Source organism: Gallinula chloropus (assembly GCF_964237585.1).
Source record: "Gallinula chloropus genome assembly, chromosome: Z".
Taxonomy (NCBI): domain Eukaryota; kingdom Metazoa; phylum Chordata; class Aves; order Gruiformes; family Rallidae; genus Gallinula; species Gallinula chloropus.
The window spans coordinates 21,216,384-21,236,071 of record NC_140089.1 but is presented as its reverse complement, the minus strand read 5'-3'; the positions used below and the strand labels follow the sequence as shown (position 1 = coordinate 21,236,071).

The window sequence follows — 19,688 nt, the reverse complement described above, 5'->3', positions numbered from 1 at the left end:
TTCGACACTGTAGCTACAACATGCAATATTCTAAAATATTCTAAGAGAAAACACAGCTGCTAACAGATGAAAATCTATGCAGATATGCTCTTCCTCCATTTTACAATCATTTCTACTTCAAATTGATTTCTGCTGTCCTATATAATCTTGCAACTTATCTGAAAGACACCTTCCTTTCTCATACTACCTACAGCTGTAACTCAAGAAAACAAAAAACATAAAAAGAATAAAGTAGTCAAGAATTATCTGAAACTTGTTTGTACATGAATAGTCACATTGGAAAAAGATGCCACATCAAAAAAGTTTCAACCTAAGCATGTGGTTCATTTTTTCTGTGGTTTAACTTTCATTGGAAATACCAATAAATGAATTTCTTTTACAGGTTTTGAAGCACTGAGCTATTGCCTAAATGACAGTCTTAGTAATGGCAACAAAAGCATACAAGAATTTAATTGTGCATCACAAGCACAACGTCCTTTTTCATCTTGAATTTATTAGACATGCATACCAAGCTGTAAGGCCTCTCAGGACTGTTACCCATAGTGTCAACAAAAGCATGATGCATTCAGTGTGTGCAGTAATAACAGTCAGCTACAAAAGCTGTGTGTAAATTTTCACCTAGGTTTAAGAAACATTTTCCATTTTGGGAATGCCTCCTTTAGACATTAAAAACTATTCTGACAAAGGGTAGAAGTCACTGCAAAATCTAAAAAAATCTTGCGAAATTCTCTGTAAGAAAAACATATTCTAAATCTAACCTAAGTACAAATGCCAGAAGACCTACAGGCATAAACGGTGAAGGACAAAGCAAGGGTTCTGTTGACCCTTTCCAGGACCTACTAGTTCAAAGCACACAACGACTTCTGTATCTCTCCTTCACAAGAGAATTTAAAGGGAAACAGGTGGAAAGCTAAAGACTTTTGTAAGTTTTATGATACAAATACAAAACATATTACAGAAGGGACAGAAGAAAAGCAGTACCTGTATTACCTTGACTGCTGCTACCACAACACCAGAGTTGAAAACCATATCCATGGCATCCTATCTATAGTCTGACCCCTCTTATTAGGCTGAGAGATAAGGATCTAAAGCCACTGAAATAAATGACTAAGTCTTCCACTCCTTCTCTAAATAACGTCCATCATACTCAAAGAAAAAATTTTAGATTGTCATTTGGATTCTTAGGGATTTTAAACATATCCTTGATAAAAGTTATGAAGCACACCAAAAAAAAGCGTTTTTCCAGGTACATCCAGGGAACTACCTAACTAATTCTAAGTGCTTCATACAGAATTAATTTCAGGTGGGTCCTTCAAGTCAGCCACTTTGGGAGACTTCTTTAAACTGCCATATGATACACCTATCCAAAGTGAACAGTCCAGCTGATGTATTGGAAAAATCTTTCTACTGCAGGAAGGACCACCATTTAAATTGTCTTATGTACCGAAGAACTAAATTAAAACCCTTCTGAATGTACCAATACACAGACACAAAGATTAAAATGACTTAGCAACATGAATACAAGAGCATTCAGACATGCAGTAAACTGGAATGCATGACTGTTCCAAATATCCACAATAAACACAGCAGAAGTAAAAGGTATGTGAAAGGCTGGAAATGTGGAAAGCTGCAGTACGTCAGACACAGAGAAGTTTATTTTCATCACTCCTGCAAGCAGAATAATTTTCAAATACACAGCTTTCATGTCTTGTACAAGGAACAAAGTCTACTGGGACAGTCTCAACAGCAGCCTTCCCTCTGTATTTTACTGGTGGTCAATATAATTGAAGAACTGCTTAAGAACATAAACTACTCCCAAAAGAGTTACAACTCATCTTGTAGGAAGAAAGGTCATATATTCAAGGGAAATACGATTCAAATTTATAATACATTAATACAATTTATCAAGTAACAGTATAGAATAGGATTTCACTGAACTTCACTAAGTATTTCACCTGAAAGGTATGAATTAGCAAGGAAAAAGGAATTGCTAATTTAAAGACAAGTTTCTTACTTGCATTGCCAGATACACTTCCACTCTCCAAGTCCAGCATCTGTTCTTTCACTATTGTCATTGTCAGAAGGGCTTTCCAAAGGAGCATTGGACCAAAGCTGAAGACAACTGGAACCAGTCAAAAGACGAGTGCCTAAAACAAGTATTTATAACAATAAAACTACCAAAAAAAAGTAGTGAAATACAGACTTTTATAGAAAAAAACACCCTAGAAACAGTTTGCAAAGCTGAAACTACACAACAAAATGTGTCAGGTATCTTAACACCTTTTACAGCAAGGTTATTATGATATTCACCTACACAGATATTGATTGGGTTAATTTCACAAGAAGAAACTCTCACACAGAAGACAACATTTTGATCTGAGGATCTAAGTTCAAATAGTGAAAACTGATCAAAATGTCAGAGTATCTTTCTCCAAAAGAGACTCCTACAGCTACTGCAGACAACTCTTTCATAAGAAATACTTACCACTTAATCATACAGGTGCACCTAATATTTTGGTTCTACTACAGAAAACAGTGGATTTCATTCCATTTTTATGTTCTCTATCATGCTAGGGCAAAATATTTTCTTTGTCCCAGGGAACAGTGAAATTTAAATAAAAAAATAGCTGTGGTATCAAATAGTTGTTTCTTTTATTCTATTCTTACCTGTGGGATCCCACGTTAGATTATGTGCTATGTCTTCTAGTAAGATCTGAGCATTCTTCTGCCACTGGTAATGTAATATCTGAAATTCAAATATTCAAAAATATTAGCATTACAACACATTTTAAGTAAACACTCCCATTCCAAAAATATGGAAGTGGCAGATGCGAAAGTTAAGTTATAACAACTATTTTTTTTAGAAGTTTGGTAAAAAACAGTAATAAATAATGGCAGAAAAGTATCTAAATGAATTTCTGAAGCTGGTTTCTCAGTTGTGGTTTTTTTGTGTTTTGTTTTGTTTCAGGTTTCTTTAGATACTGAACATTCTAGTAAATGGAAGACACAGACAATCTTACAGAGGCCTAAATATGCTGCAAATTATTGCATAGAAATTAACAGCAAGAATGAAGTAGAAGAAAAATTTCTTCAATTATAAATATTTGAAAGTAAATCACAGTTGGACAGCAATTCCTTCATGCTTACAGTTACCACACTAGCTTAGGAGTTTCAATTTAAATGTACTGTTTGCCAGTATAGAAAAACTTCCAGGATGGATTTAATGGCTCCAATGATCAAAAAAAAAAAAAAGGGAAGCAGTACCTCCAAAAAAGTTCCTATGAGCACGTAAAAATCACATTTTGCCATTCTTTCTTTCCCCGCTTTCCAGTGGTATAAAGTATCAGAGATATTCAATACCAGTTATTTAATGAATACATAAAATACCACCGGTGCACATGTACACTGGAAACTGTATGACTGAGCAGGTCATAGAAAGGAATCCACTACATGGCCATGTAAACAATTTAATACAAATGGAGACCAAACTCCTGAAGAGGGAAAGAGAAGCTCCTTGAGCAACAGCTGTCAAAACCCTCATATCAAACTGACTTTAATTACCTCTAATGCTTCTAGTGATGAGCAATCCTCTCCACGTAAGAGGCATAGCTAAATAACTTGCTCTAGATCATATTATTAACCAGAAATTATGATTCTGGCTGCTAATTCACTAAACTGCCACCAGAACCGAGCCGTGCTATCAAGGGAATAAATACTTTCTTATTCATCAAAATCCGAACCATAAACATTCAGTTATTTTAAAGAGCCACAGACTTTTTGAAGCTACTACAGATTTGACCAGGTTTCAAAACCCAAAGTTAAAGCAAGCATTGTGGAACACATCAGGACATGAAGATTACAAAGGGTGCTTCAAAAAAGAATTCCCACTGTAATGGTTATACTCTAGAGACTGTGGGCATGAACATATTTTGTTATTTCAGAATATTTCAGTTACATATTGTAGCATTCAATAAACCAGTAATATAAACCATTCTAGTTTTAAAATAAATAGGCATTACTATTTCAAACAACACTTCTTTACTTTCCTCCTATTATTGTCACTTCCCAGGGAACATCTTATCTCTCAATTTTACTCTAGCATTAAAAGAAAACATCAAAGCTATCTTCAACTTTAAAGCAAACCAGAAGAATGAGTCAGGCTTTGTAACTGAGTAAATGAATTAAGGAGGGATGAATTACTTACATTATGATGACTGCTGTTCTGCTTCAAGAGGCTAACTGGCTCAAAGATACAAATCATACTTCCATAAGAAGCTGCAATCTAAAACAATTCATATTATAAATTGTGTACATAAACACACAGAAGAAACAAGCTATAGAATAAAATACAAATAGTTGATTCTGCTTTTAACCATCCTGTCAGATAGAACACAGATGTGAGCTTCAAATTTTTCTCAATAATAGAAAAGCATCATCTAGCAAAAATCTTGAAGCAAGTGGTGACAATAATAAAAATACAACCTTTATTTACATATTAGTCCTGACAAACTAATGACAGTACAGATGAACAGAAGGGGTTGGGGTTTTTTTGGCTTTTAGTCAGATCTCTTATTTTCTATGTCTTTCCATATTACATTAGGTAAACACTTGAAGGAGTTGGCCAGGTCCACATTCTCAGAAACAGAATGAACATTGGTTCAGGGTACTTCTGGACTTCTCTAGCATGAGAACATGCCATGCTATAAAGAGTGAGCTCAGAAGAACTACAAAACGGAAAAGACACTAAATACTATCATAAAATACTTCAAAAAAGTTTCGGTGTGGTCAGCTTTAATTCATATTTCAAAGTCTTATTCCATTAGCTGTATCTGCCACCCCAATCTTGCATTACAACAAAAGTAAGAGTATGTTATTTTGATATATATACATATAAATTTAACAGCAAGCTTAAAAGACTTGCCGAGAGCAACCCAAACAAGCCCATTTATGTTAAAAACCTCAGGCACAAGGCAATGTTGCTTAAAATTACTCTGAAACTCTGATTTACAAAAAAGATGTTTGCATAGGTCCCGCATAACGGACACCCAGCATTCTGAAGTGATGCTGTATGTTACAAGTATTACAATTACAGTACAGATATGCTGTAATAGTTGATTTCCTATTTCTGTTAAATTCTGGCTCAGAAAGTATTCTGAATTTTCCTTTAACAACAGTAAAAACTTATAGCAAACATTTTTATTTCAGTATCAGCCACAGCAGGTATAGGGGAAAAAAGAAAACACTGAACTGTCATACCCAAGTGATATTATTTACTGATCCATTAATTACAGATGTACATGAACATTTGTACAAATGTACAAATCATACAGATCCTAAAATCCATAGTGCTGTAGCTTCAAGAGAAGCCCTGCGCATTAAAAAGAACAGATAAGGTAATAAATTTCTATCACACTAACAGCCTAAACATCAGCTTGACCCAAAAATGCCAAGAATAATTTTATCACAGTTGTAAAATGCCTGAAGAATCTTTTTCCTTGCATCAGACCAATATTTGCCCTCTCTAATTCACTTGAACTACCTCACTTACTCTTTTATTCTTGTACTTCCATTCCACACCCTAACAGCAAAAAGCTTATATAAACTCATAATAATTATATTTTACCTTTTTGCTTTTTCCCAAGCATGGAGAGATCCCCCTATTTTTAAATTGTTTAGTGGATTTTTGAAATAATCTAACATTAGCATGCAAAAATGCTAAATAGTATCCAGAGCAACTGTTAACCCCTGAAGTTTCCATAGGCTTCCACTAAGATACAACCACCCAGACTAGTCCTCACTGAGCAGCACAGTGCCAAGATGAATAATGCAAATTTGTGTTGAAGGATTTCCCAAATGACCACAATAATCACCCAGACATCAACCTGTTGTAATCTGAAGTCCTGTTATCTGAAATAAGATGCTCTGAGAAGACTTACTGCATTCTAAGACAGAGGTTACAGTCATTCTTAATAACAGACAATGGTAGTGAGCACACCTTCAGAACATCTGCAGGTAACATCAAGATGAGTGGTGCAGCTGATTCACTTAAGGGAAGGGCTGCCATGCAGAGAGACTTTGATGAATGGACCCGTGTGAACCTCAGGAAGTTTAATACTGACAAGTTTCAGGTCCTGCACCTTGGGGAATTCTCAGCATCAATACAGACTAGGAGAATCAATGGACTGAGAACAGTACAGCAGAGGAGGAGTTGAGGGGTACTGGTAGATGAAAAATTCAACATGAGCTGGCAAGGCATTCTTGTAGCCATTTGCTTTCTGGGCTGCATCAAAAGGGTGGCCAGCAAGTTGAAGGAAGCAATTCTCTCTCTCCAGTGAAATCTACTACATCCAGCTCTGGTGTTCCCAGCAGCAGAAAGTCACAGACCTGTTAGAGTGGGTCCAAAGGAGGACCACAAAGATGATCAGAGGGCTGGAGCACCTCTGTTATGAAAACAGGCTGAGAGAGTTGAGTTTCTTCAGCCTGGAGAAGGCACTGCAGAGACTGTATTGCTGCCTTTCAGTACTTAAAGGGGACTTAGAAGAAAGACCAAGGTCTGACCAACTGGACAAGGAATAATGGTTTTCAACTAAAGCATAGATTAGATAAGGAAGACATTTTTTATCACGTGGATGGCGAGACATCGGAACAGGTCGTCAGAGAAGTTGTAAATGCCCTACCCCTGGAATCATTCAAGGTCAGGTTGAATGGTGCTTTGGGCAACATGATCTACTGACAGATTTCCTTGTATACCAATGTGGGGAGTGGAATTATGCTAGATCATCTTTACAGGTCCCTTCCAACCCTGCTTTACTTTTGTAACTAGACAATAACTCCCTTGGAAAGCATTTCTATCATTCAAAGCGAGAATCACAGAGATCCTTCAAAGCAAGTAAAGCCAGCTACTGTGGAGAAAATGCTTGATAGCAGTTGTCTGTAAAGTCAAAGAAAAGTAAAAAGGTATATAATTTGTAAGCTACAATTTGTAACTAGAAACTTTCTAGAAAGGTTAAAAATTGCAGCTTAAATAAGCTACACTATTTATATTTTGCTTCTTCCCATAGATTTTAAACAACAAAGAATAATCTGGAGGTCAACTGAAGAGAAATCTGTGTGTCAGTACAGATGAAAAAAGCTGTAAGAAGAACTTCCATCCTTGTAAAAGTGAACTGGAAATGTACTGTGCAGCCCAGTCAATAAGTAGATTCATAGCCATTCACTGCTTAGAATTTCAATGCTGCACAAATACATCTAGTCTAATTGGTAACAGCAACGAATACCATCTTGCAGAATTGGAATGACTACACAGGTCTACCTAAGAAACAAAAAAATTCTGAAATTTTATAAGCTTGAACATTTGATATATTCAAATGTGCTAATTTACAATTCCAGGATAGTCTGTCATTTAAATACATACAGAACTTCTATAGTGCAGTCCAGATAACCTTACAAATGTGTAAAATTTTTATAAGATTAACTAAATGTGACCTGCATGTGTATTTTACCATCTATTACTATGTGGCTAGTGAATTAAAAAAAAAAGTAGATAGTGAAGAAACTCAGGCAGTCTTCATGGTTATGAGGTACCAGAGACACAGAGAAGAACATTTCCTTATTTTCATTTACGTTCCTTCATTACCATTGCAAGACTTTACCACTCAAACATCAAAAAACGGGAACAGAGAGTGGCTGGTGACTATCACCACAGACTTCACATGTAAACATGAACTGGTTTCCATCCAGAGGTCTGGACTCAAGATGGATATCAGAATCTAATCAAAGCTCCTCTCAACTCCTAAGACTTGTAGTGGTGTGTAGAAGGCTCAGATTATCTCCTTATTAGGACAGGGTTAAAGAAAGCAACAAAAAACCCCCTCTTAGATGAGCCAACATGTACCCTACCCAATTCAGTAGGAACTGTAATCACACTGATATCCCAATGGATAGAGTTAACTGGTTATTTCTACTTTTTTTTTTTGACAGGACAATTAAGAAAGAGCCTTGTAAAAAGGACCTGAAACCTAATAGTGTCTAAAGCACAACATTTCTAATCCAGTTTACCTATGAAAGAAGCTGAGAATTCAAGAAAGCAAACCCCCGTTCAAGAGCAATTATAAAGCCTTTATTAATTGCTTGAAAGGGATATAGTATTTTTCTGCATGACCTGATTTTTGTGGAAGCACTCATCTGCTGCCACCCATGACCAGTAGTGTGAAGCCATAGTAAGTTACTTTTGCTTACACCTTACTCATCTTTTGCTAGATTTTGCTACCTCCTCTATCCAGCTGTGATATCTGTATCTTCCTATGCAACCCAAGATATCTATGTTCTCATATCTATAGTTACTACTTCACATTCACTGTGCTCCATACCACAAATAAGGACATTAAGTGATCTGTCATTTCAGTATTCATTCTTCTGTACTTGCTTTAACTTTCAAGTATCCAGAGTCTTGAGAACATGCTTAACATGAAATTGCTAGGACTTTATTAGAAATGCTGCTCTACATACCTTTCCCTGTTGCATTGAACAGTCCACACATCCCACCTGAATGTTTCCATGTTTTGCTCCAGGGATGATTTGCAATCTTTCAAAGTCAGTCCCCAATACCACAATATCACATCCTGATGCATATGCCTACAAAAAAAAAAGTAAAACTTTAGCTATTTACAACATATCAGAGAAGTATGAGACAGCATGATCTATGTATCTTTTCCATGTAGAACAGTACAAAAGTACAGAGGTGTAAGCAGAGTTCAGATGTCTGCATATTAAATCGATCAACAGAAGTGGTAAATGACCCTTCCTCCATGCTCAGAAATGCATTACAACACTTGCATAACAAGCAAACAGTGGTTCAAGATAAAAGCAGCAAAAGCAATGGAGTTCTGAAAACTCCTAAGAAAGAAAAAAAAGCACAAAAAACAATGTTCACGTGAAGTAAGAAAAAGTAGTATTTCCTGAGACTGGAGGCAAAAGGATTTAAAAATAATTTTTTGAAAAGGAGGACTACAACTGAGGAGCTAAAATGGTACAAAAGACTTCGTAAGGAATTCAGCAGAGGAAAAACTGATAAGGGTAACATTGAAGCTTAGCTGCAGACAAGCAAAGCTGTGCTTTCAGGATCATTCAATCTCCTGTTACTTGCATTTCATGGATTAATTTTATTTCCTCTTAAATATATAGTCACTAAGCAGTCTGATACATTTAATACATTCACAGACTTAGTTAAGTACTGCAATGTCTGAGTCAAAATTTTTGTATTTATGTAAGTTTTGTTAGAAACTAAGCACAGGTTAAAGTGAAGACAATGACTGCAGAAACTTGTAGCAACACTAGTGAGCAGAATCATCCAACAGGTGTAAGAATATAGCATTCAGGGAATAAAGTCCAAGAATAAAGAACGCATGTGCATTAAAAAGTTAAGAGCCAGGAAGCCACCAACAAAATTAAGAGCACAAAATCCAGTATCCAGTTAGAGAGCAAGAGAACTATTCAAAGGACTATTCAAACCACCATTTTAGTTGGCAAAAAGATTCAAGAGCAGAACAGTCTCACAAAATTGTAGACAGAAGGTTTGTATGTACTGTCCTGTTTCATGTCTTACAACCAACCATATTAATTTGTAAAGTATTAACAACAAACACTCTTCACTTGAAAAATATCAGAAAAAATGAATTCTTGATTTACAGATTTGAAATCTGATCGCATTTTCATGTGTTTCAGCCAAGCCTGACCTAGACTATCATGCCCTTACATACTTGAAGATAGATAAAAATATGGGTATTTCAGCCCAAATACATTTTTCTCCCAAGAGGGTTCAGTGATGTTTCACAGAACATTCTGATGCAGACAACTCCATTCTCAGCCAACAGTTATTACTTTCCAAGCAGAAGACCACCAGCCACTCTTAAAATAACCTGGTAATTAAGAATGTTGTCTAGAATGATTCTGCAGACTAAATGTAATCATAGATTTACTTATGATAATTTATTATTGGTTCAGGTCTTTGAGCCCCCAGCTTCAAGAAGAGGCTCAAGAAGCATAATTCCTCTGAACAAAACAGCAGCATTTATTACAAATCAACATGTTAAACCTCAGAGTCCAAAGCATTCCAAAAGAAGAGATTGAATACTATCTTTTGTTCAAGTCTTACAGTGATTCTTTTGGCATTGCAACGCTACAAACTTTGGACCTGCTCCTCACAGAACTTTTTTTTTTACTTAAAACACATCTCACCTGGTGACTCACTGATTAAGGCCTTAGTACATCAGGCAAAGGTTATTAAAAAATACCATATATACAGTTTTTTTGACAAAGTTATTTTTCTGAATTTAGCATTCCATACAGAAGCAATTTTAAGAGAAAGTTCTTCACTTTAAAGATCTAACATGACTTTATTAAAAAGGTCTTCAAATGACTGAAGTGCCAAAGACCACATGAAACCCACTTGCTCTTCTGTATGCCCCTTCTAAGCCTCATCAGCCCTTTATACATTTACTAAGTTCCTCCCACATGGTTGTCTCCACTTCTAGCTCCACAGGCAAGTGTGAGATCACATACTGACAAAACACTGCAATACTTCCACCACAGTGAACAAGAACTAGCATATATAGTAACACAAACCATTAGTTCATGAACAAACCACTTTAATGGTATCAAGAACTCAACACATACTAAAAATATTGAGTACACTTTGCATTTTGCACTGGAAGAACTCTAGAGTAGCTATCCAACACTACATGCTGGATTCTCTAGGAGCTGGCATACTCATCATTGTATCAGGAACAAGGACCCAAAATTGCATCAAGCTCAGTTTTGCCTCCTGCTAGCCCAGAATCTGCTGGACAGCAGCAGCTCAGAGGTATGTAAACATCCATACACTTGCCACTTCCTGAAAACGTCAATTTTGTGAATGTAACTTCTTGTTCAAAGGCTGTAACTCCTCTTCCCTTTTGCTATGTTTGAACATTACTATTATTTCATATTTAATACTAATTTCTTGCCCAACTTCATATGCTGTGTGTTTTAAAAAAATTAAAAAAGCTTGGCAAATCAGGAATGAACTTTCTGAAGAAAAGCTGGGCAATACTTTCTCTTCCTGTCAGTTCTCAGTTCTAAGAAATAAGTGGACTCCTAAGAATACAAACCAGTGTGATGTGGTGGTTGCATCCTGGCTGGAGGCCAGATGCCCACCAAAGTCGCTCTATCATTCCCTTTCTGAGCTGGACAGGGGAGAAAATATACATAGGGAGGCTTATGGGTCGAGATAAGGACAGGGAGAGATCATTTCACAATCAGCATCATGGGCAAAACAGATTCAACAGGGAATTTAAAACCACTATTTATTACACTACACGCACACTGAAACTAGAGTAGAACAATGAGAAGTAAAACCAGATCTTAAAGCACCTCTCCCCACCCCTCCCTTCTCCACAGACTCAAATTTATGATTTCTCTCCCTTCCTTCCCGCCAGGTGGCACAGGGGAGATGGGGAATGGGGGTTTTGGGCAGTTCCTCATGAGTTGTTTTTCTTCTTGGGGGGGATGACAGGGAGGGCATTCCTCACACTCTTCCACTGCTGCAGCATGGGGTCCCACCCACAGGAGACAGTCCTTCATGAACAACTCCAACAGGAGTCCTTTCCCATGGAGCTACAGCTCCTCCTCACCTGCCCCAGCATCAGTCACCTCTATGGGGTGCAGTGCCTCAGGCCCAGGCTGCTCCAGCCTGGTCCCCCATTGAGTTGCAAGTCCTCCCCAGCAAACCTGCGCTGTTGTGGGCCTCGCCACAGGCTGCATGCAGGTCCTGCCAGGAGCTTGCTCCAACACTGGTCACAGTATCTTCCGTATGTCTGCACCCGCTCCAGGGTTGGGTCTCTCCCTGGGCTGTAGATGGGAACTCAGCTCCTTATCTTCTTCCATGGGCTGCAGGGGAATCTCTCTCCATCACCTGGAGTGCCTCCTCCGCACTTTTCTTCACTGCAGAGTTTCTTACATCTTCTCTCTCCCTTCTTTGGTGGCAAAAAAACCATCTACTTGTGTTTTTTTTTCTCTTAAATACAATTCAGACAGGTGCTACCACCATCACTGATTGGCTTGGCCTTGGTGCAGCCTTGATCCCAGCTGATGTTTGCTCTGTTGGGCCCAGGGGAAGCTTCTGTCTGCTTCTTGCAGAAGCCACCCCTGCAACCCCCACTCCTCCACCAGAACCTTGCCATGCAAAACTGTAACAGGTGGGAGAGAAGTGGCCAGGTACCCACCAAAGCCACTCTCTCACACCCCATCCTCAGCTGGGCAGAGCAGAGAAAATATAATGAAAGGCTCCTGGGTTGAGATAAGGACAAGGAGAGATCAATCATCCGTTACCATCATGGGCAAAACAGACTCAATCTGGAGAAATCACTGTATCAAGAGAAATAAAAAATAAATCTTTAAATACCATTCCCTGATCTCTCCCTTCTTCCTTGTCTTAAGTTTACTCCCTATTTCTCTCCCTCCTCTCCCCTCAGTCACACAAGGGGAGAAGAAATGGGAGTTGGGGGTCAGTTCATCACACATTGTCTCTGCCACTCCCTCCTCCTCAGGGGGAGGACTCCTCACACCCTTCCCCTGCTCCAGCCTGGGTCCCTCCCATGGGATGCAGACCTTCAGAAACAGACTGTTCCAACGTGGGTCCCCCACAGGGTCACAAGTGGGGCACTCGCACTCTTCACCTGCTCCAGCCTGGTCTCCTCTCTCTATGGGGCCAGAGGTCATGCCAGGAGCTTGCTTCAGCACATCCTTCCCCTTTGGCCCTCCACCTGCTCCAGCATGGATGTCCATGGGCTGCAATGCGACAGCCTGCCTCACCACGGTCTCCTCCAGGAGCCAGAGGGGAATCTCTGCTCCTGGAGCACCTTCTCCTCCTCCTTCTGCACTGACCTTGGTGTCTGCAGGGCTGTTCCTGTCACATATTTACTCTTCTGTCCTGCTGCAATTGCTGCTGCCCAGTTTATTTTTCCCCCTTCTTAACTCTGTTATCCCAGAGGCACTACCACAATTGCTGACAGGCTCAGCCCTGGTCAGTGGCAGTTCTGTCTTGAAGCTGTCTGGTATTGGCTTGCTCAGACATGGGGGAAGCTTCTAAAAGCTTCTCACAGAAGCCACACCTATACCCCCACTACTACCAGAACCCTGCCACGCAAACCCCAATACATAGTGCCCTTTTAAACTCCTATCATTGATAGAAAATACATAGTCATTCCAATCCTTACATTCTGGCAATTCTCCACATTACCTGAAAAAAAAGCCCCATTTGGGAAAAACAAAATCACTTCTGACATCAGTCTGTGCAGATGGATTAGATCATTCTTGGTCACATTGACTTCCCAATCCCCAATAAGCTGCAGAATAACTGACTACCTCATAAGCCTGTACAGCTGATCTGTCCCCAAAGAGGTAGGAAGGGGAAAAAAAAACAAACCACCCAACCAAAACCAAACACATTATCAAAGAGCTTCCAAATATAACTACAGCCAAGCAGAAGGATGATGACTTGGAGGTTATTTTTGATGTTTACTCAGTGTTCGCCTGCAGAAAAAACACAATTTAAAAGACAAAAGGCAAGAAACACGGAGGGGAAGGAAGCAATCTTTTTTTAAAGAAAAATGTGTCTCAATAGAAGATAACTGTGTTATCTGGCAAATGAAACTGCAACATGCTCCCTTTTGTACTGCTATCTACCATCCAAATCCCATTACACCTCACACTGATGAGACACTTTGGAAGGGAAGCTTCAGTGCTCCCCTCCCCCTAAAGTGTCCTTCCTTCGGTTCTTTGCTGTCTCTACTGCAAGGTGTCCATCAGACTGTCTCTCTGCAGAGAAGGCACATTCTCATATACACACAGTGGAACTCAAACTCCAGATCTGAATAAGGTTTCTAAGGAGCAATAGCCTATAAAGACATTTGTCTAAGACAAAAGCACAAAATTAACTGCTGGATTAATTTTACATTTACATTTTTTTCACCTCAGAAAACTGTATGAGGTACTTGTGTGTAGTATAATGAAGTCAGTACACAGAAGCAGCAGTCTCTCAGATGCAACAAAAATTAATTCTGCCTACCAGTCAACTTTATCTGCTCTTTACTGCACGACTTGTCCACAATAGTTCATATGTCACACATTTTCATTTTGACACAAGCTACTGAGATCGTATTTTTATAAGCTATGGAAAGTAGTAATAAAGTGAGTGTTCTACTGTGTGTAGAGCAAGAGGCAATTTCAGAGTATAAGCATTTTTCGTTTCTTTTATCTATACTCTTGTCTACACTACCTGGCCCTTGGTGGGGGACGTTGGAGTGGGGCACCACACAAAGTACAGCCATACAGTTCAACTGGGAAAGAATTCCTAAACATAAGTTTAAAAAAAAAACCTAATTAAAGCTTAAGATGTTGTTTTAAAGCAGTAGAGCCTCTAAGTGATTTTGACAAGCCATAAAATCATTTCACCTTAAGAATGTCCTAGAATACTTATAAGAAAGTTGTCTTTGCACAATGACACAAGCAAACACTGTTGATATTATCACAATGTTCTTGGAATGTTTATTAAACAATGCTTAGTTCTTCTGTGACACAAATGAACAAGATAGAACTAGTTCAAGCTGCAGGAACATGGATTTCACTAGCTATTGACATAGCAAAAAAAAAAAGCCCGAAATCAGGAAGTGAAAGATGTTTCAGGTCTGTGAAAACACATGTGATTTTGCATGCAGTATTGCGTTTTCACACAATTTATACCCATTCTTTTCATCAGACATCACTTCTTATTGATAAAACTGTATTTCTTTGGAGAAGATTATCAGGTGCTTTGACAATAACAGTGCTTTAGAGGCATGTATGTTTTAACAGAAAATAGTACAGGAAATTATACCTGCACTACTCCAATTTCATTGTGAAGTGAAAGCCTGATATACAGAACTCTCAACACCAGCGAACAGTGCTGGCAAATCACTCTATTCTCAACAGAAGAAAAGCAAATGAGCAAAGGGCCTGATCTCTTACATAGCACAGCACCTCAAAAGCAATTATTTCCCTTATAAATACTTAAAGAAATACTTTAAGTATTTCTTCCATGTACTGACATAAAAGTATTTGCTGTAGTTTCTGCCACAGCTACATAAGAGACTGACACATTGTACTGCACATACGTTATTTACCCTACACCTTTTACACGAAGGGCACAAGTAAACCTACCATAAATTGCCAGCTACAACCTACAGGTGAATGTAGTAGTATCTGTGCACACATACACATTTATAAAGTTATATATACATATACATACATAGAAACATATGTACGACGAACATACAGACTAGAAAGATAACGCAGAACTCTGTGCTGGGCTCAAGGTCATACAGAACACTCAGACAAAGCAGAGCAAGGGACTGGCTGCATCTAGCAATTCACAGGAACTTATGTGGAAATGTTCTCTCCACACTATAGCTGTACTGGAAGTTTACCAGTACAAGCACCCACATTACCTTTTCCTTCTTTTGTTTTGCAACTATTTAAGTTACTGTATCAGAGGTAGTTCTCAAGCCACCATAAAGACCATCTTCATCACTGATGGGACCCAAGTGTTCTTACATCCCTTGTAAATGAAATAAAGCACACCCCAAATGTCAGGATGCCAGGGCTCACTATCAAAAGGACCAATTAAAAAAGATTTTCCTCAATTTTTTCTAACAGATGAGCATTTCTATTGCCTGTTTGAAAACGGTAGCTTACAGTAGGTATTTTTACCAACTTTGCAACCATTATACCTTAGGGGAGACTGACTTCCCCAGTTAAAGAAAAAAAAACAAACAACCAAACCAGCAAGCTATTCCCTGGAAAAGTATTGTAGACTTATTACAAAACCTAACCTTTATTAGTAAGACCAGGTTCCTGCCTCTTCCACTAGATTGAGCACATAAACATACTAAATTCTTAGTCTGCAAGGGCTAAATACTGCTTATGTGCAATACAAATAGGCAGAGGTGGGAATATTTCTGTGTGTCTGGCTTCTCTTATTCCCCTCAAAAGTTCCTCTTCTAAGAAAAATGTACAAAGGTCATTCTTAGGAAAAGTTAAGGTAAAAAGTAAAGGCAAGTAATTCTATTAAGCAGGTGATACCGCAATAACATCCCTATTTTTCTCCTTTGCAGAGGATGGTCTAAATCAAAAGGCACAGGGACCACATGGTACCTCAAGCAATTACTCTATTAGAAAAAAACTAATTCTCACCCATGCAGCTAAAAATTTGCACTGTATTTTAGCATGATGTCTCCTCAATCTCATTACTGTATCAAACAGATACACTACCCTAAGTATTGTATTTGAGTATCACATTTTAAAAAAATATTTATTTAATTAAAGAAATGGTCTTCTATCATGCTCAGGGAAAAAAACCCCAAACACACACCTTTCTAAACTATCAAAAGTACCTGAACTAGTGTACTTTCTTAAGTTGCAAGTTGACTGGCCCTCCACTTTCAATCCAGTCTCACTGAAACTGTATTTTGCATTTAAGTGTAAAGAATTTTTAACACCCCATACACGCATGCCCCCTCCTGGGTTGTTGGGGTTTTTTTAAAGATTAATTCAGTTAAAAAAAACCATAATTAATTTCTGAAGTTCAGAACAGGTTAAGTGGAACATGGGGGGAAAAAAGAGAAGTATCAGAAAGGGTTTCCTTCCCTAAATCATCATCAAGAAGCAGGTGTAAATAGTTTAACTTCTTAAGTGACTTATGACCAGTCAGTTCGCTTGACTCATGTATATACATCAAATTGTAAATACAAAGAAAACATTAAGCATTTTTTGACAGCTAACTAACAATTCTTAGCCACAGAATCTACTTTTACTTAGCAAACAAATTTACAAAGCTGGAAATCTCTGTAACACAAACCAGTTTCTTTGGAAAATGTAGTGTGGTCCTGACCAAACTATACAAAACCCACATTTTCCAAGCCCTTTTCAACTTAATATTTGACATTCACAGTTTTATCAATCATAAAAAGTGAGTCCGATGTCCATGTTGAATTTAACCACACACAGAGAGGAAATCTGTCCACAAAACATTCTGGTTACATTGAAATACACCATGAAATTTCTTTCTTTTTACCCCTCCAAACAATCATTCTTTTCTGACTACTGTTACCAGTCTAAGGACTTGTAGTAAGTCACTAATGTTCACAGGTTGGTTTTGAGTTTTCCCCCCCCCCCCTCTTCTGGTACAAAAAAAAAACTACAATAGTAGAACTGATAAAGCAAAAATGGACAAAGCCCTCAAATATTTCAGATGTAAAGCAAAACAAACAAAAAAAAAAGCAAAGGATGTATTCTACTCTGGACAAGTACCTGGAAAACAAACCAATTCCATGTCAGGAGAAGCACATAGAGAATAAAAAGTTAAGTTCTGACTTCTGGGGGCTGAGTTCTCATTCTTTTAATGTGCCACGCTCCATTCCTGCCCACTCCATTCCTTGCTTCAGAAGGATTAAGTTAAAGATACTGAGTTATCTCATGAATGTAGCATTATAAAGTGAGTGCAAGCAACTAAAAAAGCCTAACTTCCCCCCCCCCCAAAAAAAAAAAAGCCCTGAAGCAGTAGAAGATACTTCAGTTCGCAGTTTTAAATCTCAGAAAAAGTAATCTATTAATAACCTTCTGGGTAAAAGGATGAAACAAAAGATCACAAACATGTCTACAGAAAACATTATTGCTATATTTATGTCAAAATAGCTCCTGTAAGAAGGAGATATTAGAAACAGTTACTGAAAACTACCCTTCTCAGTTATTCATGCCTCTCTCTACTATGAGAGACTCTTACTCTTCCTATCCATTGGGGAGCTCTAGCACTACTGATAAGTTGAGCCATAACAGGCAGAGTGTGCTTCAGTGGCATTAACAACTCAATTATTTCTCTCAAAAAAGAATGATACCAAAATGGGAAACTTACAAGAAAACAGTTCAAAAGCTTACTAAGACTTAACTGTAAAGCAAACCTCCCTGTCTCTTATCAAAGGCCTTCCCACCACTAGTGGGTCTTTAACTCTGCTAAGTTTGGCACAGTTGGAATTCCAAGTCCCAATGGCTGCAGTTTAAGAATCCTTCTAGCACGAACGCATTTACAGGATTCATTTTCTTGGAAGGAAGTACATCACCCGACAAGGCTGTAGATAAATGGACTTTGCAAAGCCAGCCTAACTCTAGGAAGCAGCTGACTGCGCCCCACCTTTCCAGCACTGACACTGCACAGCTGCTGCAAAACGAAGCTTCAAGTAGCCAGCTGAATTTAACTGTGCACCTCAGAGGGCACAGGGAAAGAAATAAAAGTTTCTTAATTCCTGCATTTGTATCTATCGTTCCCCTATCAAACTCAAAGCCGCCCTAAGCTGCAAGTGCGGGCAGCCAGAACAGGTGAGGTCGGACACACTCAAACAGCACACTGGAGAAACTCTGTTGTGCCTCACGTACTCCATCCCGCTCCTCCCCAAAACGGGTGGCAGGAAAGGTGTATTTCAAAGGGAGCACGGCACGAAAAGCACAGCAACAGAAATCTGTTCACAAACCAAAAGTGAAAGGGAGGAAAGGGAACACTAATAACAGGCTTTTGCCTTTGCTAAATACCGCAAGCGGGGTTTGTTTCTCCACTCTAAATACCGATAGGTACTCCAAAAACGGGTTACGCATCCTAGCGCTAAGGCACAGTGTTACAGGCTCTTCCTCAACCATGACCAGTAAGGACTCCAACCAGACGCCTGACGGAAAGCGGGGACCGAAATTCCCTTCCACAGAAAGTCGCGTGTACCGGCTGACGTTTATGTAATCTTCTATCAAAGCCACCATATTCCTGCGCTAGCGAACGCCCCTAGAAGCGACATGTGCGTGCCAGCTTCTGCCGGGCACCGCACTGCCCCCGGGCCCCCTCCATCCCTGCCCAGCCTAGAGAGGCCCCCCGCCCCGTCCCGCCCAGCCCGGACGCTGCCCGTGCCGCCGGGCTCGGGAACCGGCGCCGCTCCAGCAAAGTTTCGCACGCCACCCCCCGCCCCGGCTCGGGGGACGCCAGGGCCAGGTGTGCCGCAGGCCCTCCGGAGAAACCCACCCCCCCCCCGGCTGCGGGCAGAGCCGCTACCAGCCGACGACGTTACCGGGAGTGAGCGCCAAGGGCCGGCTCCCGCCGCCGCGCCTGACGCAGCCGCTTTCGCAGGGCAGAGGCGCGGGCCCGGCAGCGGCGCCCGGGCCCCGGCGAAGAGCTCACCGTGAAGGGCTGGTCGTGCAGGCTGCCCACGGAAAAGCAGTTGTCGCCGGGGTTCACGGCGCCCGTCAGCACCTGGTGGAGGTTCATGGCGAGAGACCACCGACACCCCCACCGCTCAGCCGCCCCTCGTCCCGCGGGCGCTGGAGGAGGCTATAGCACATACTGCGGGGCGGAGCCTGGCCGGGGAGGGCGGGGCGGCGCAGCGCCCCTGCCACCGGCCGCGCCCCCCGCCACCGGCCGCGCCGCCCTCTCCTGCCTCCACAGCAGCACCGGGCCAGCTCTCGCGAGAACGCGCTCCGGCGGTGTCACTCACCACCTGCGCTCCCTCGAACGTCACGGCGCTACTCCCTCAGCCTGCCCCCGGCTGCACACGCCGCGCATGCGCACCGCCCGGGAGGGGCGA

General features: G+C 40.1%; 1 protein-coding gene across 1 annotated transcript in view; it reads right to left on the bottom strand.

Annotated features, from left to right (window-relative positions):
• The window catches only part of DMXL1 (Dmx like 1), a gene marked incomplete at both ends in the record, with an annotated part of 78,655 nt that extends 59,283 nt beyond the window's left edge, over positions 1 to 19,372 (bottom strand). The window contains 5 exon segments of the mRNA XM_084277966.1: positions 2,015 to 2,147; positions 2,668 to 2,746; positions 4,205 to 4,282; positions 8,509 to 8,634; positions 19,286 to 19,372. Of these exon segments, the coding sequence (XP_084134092.1) occupies positions 2,015 to 2,147; positions 2,668 to 2,746; positions 4,205 to 4,282; positions 8,509 to 8,634; positions 19,286 to 19,372 (503 nt within the window).
• Between the last annotated feature and the right edge of the window lie 316 nt (positions 19,373 to 19,688).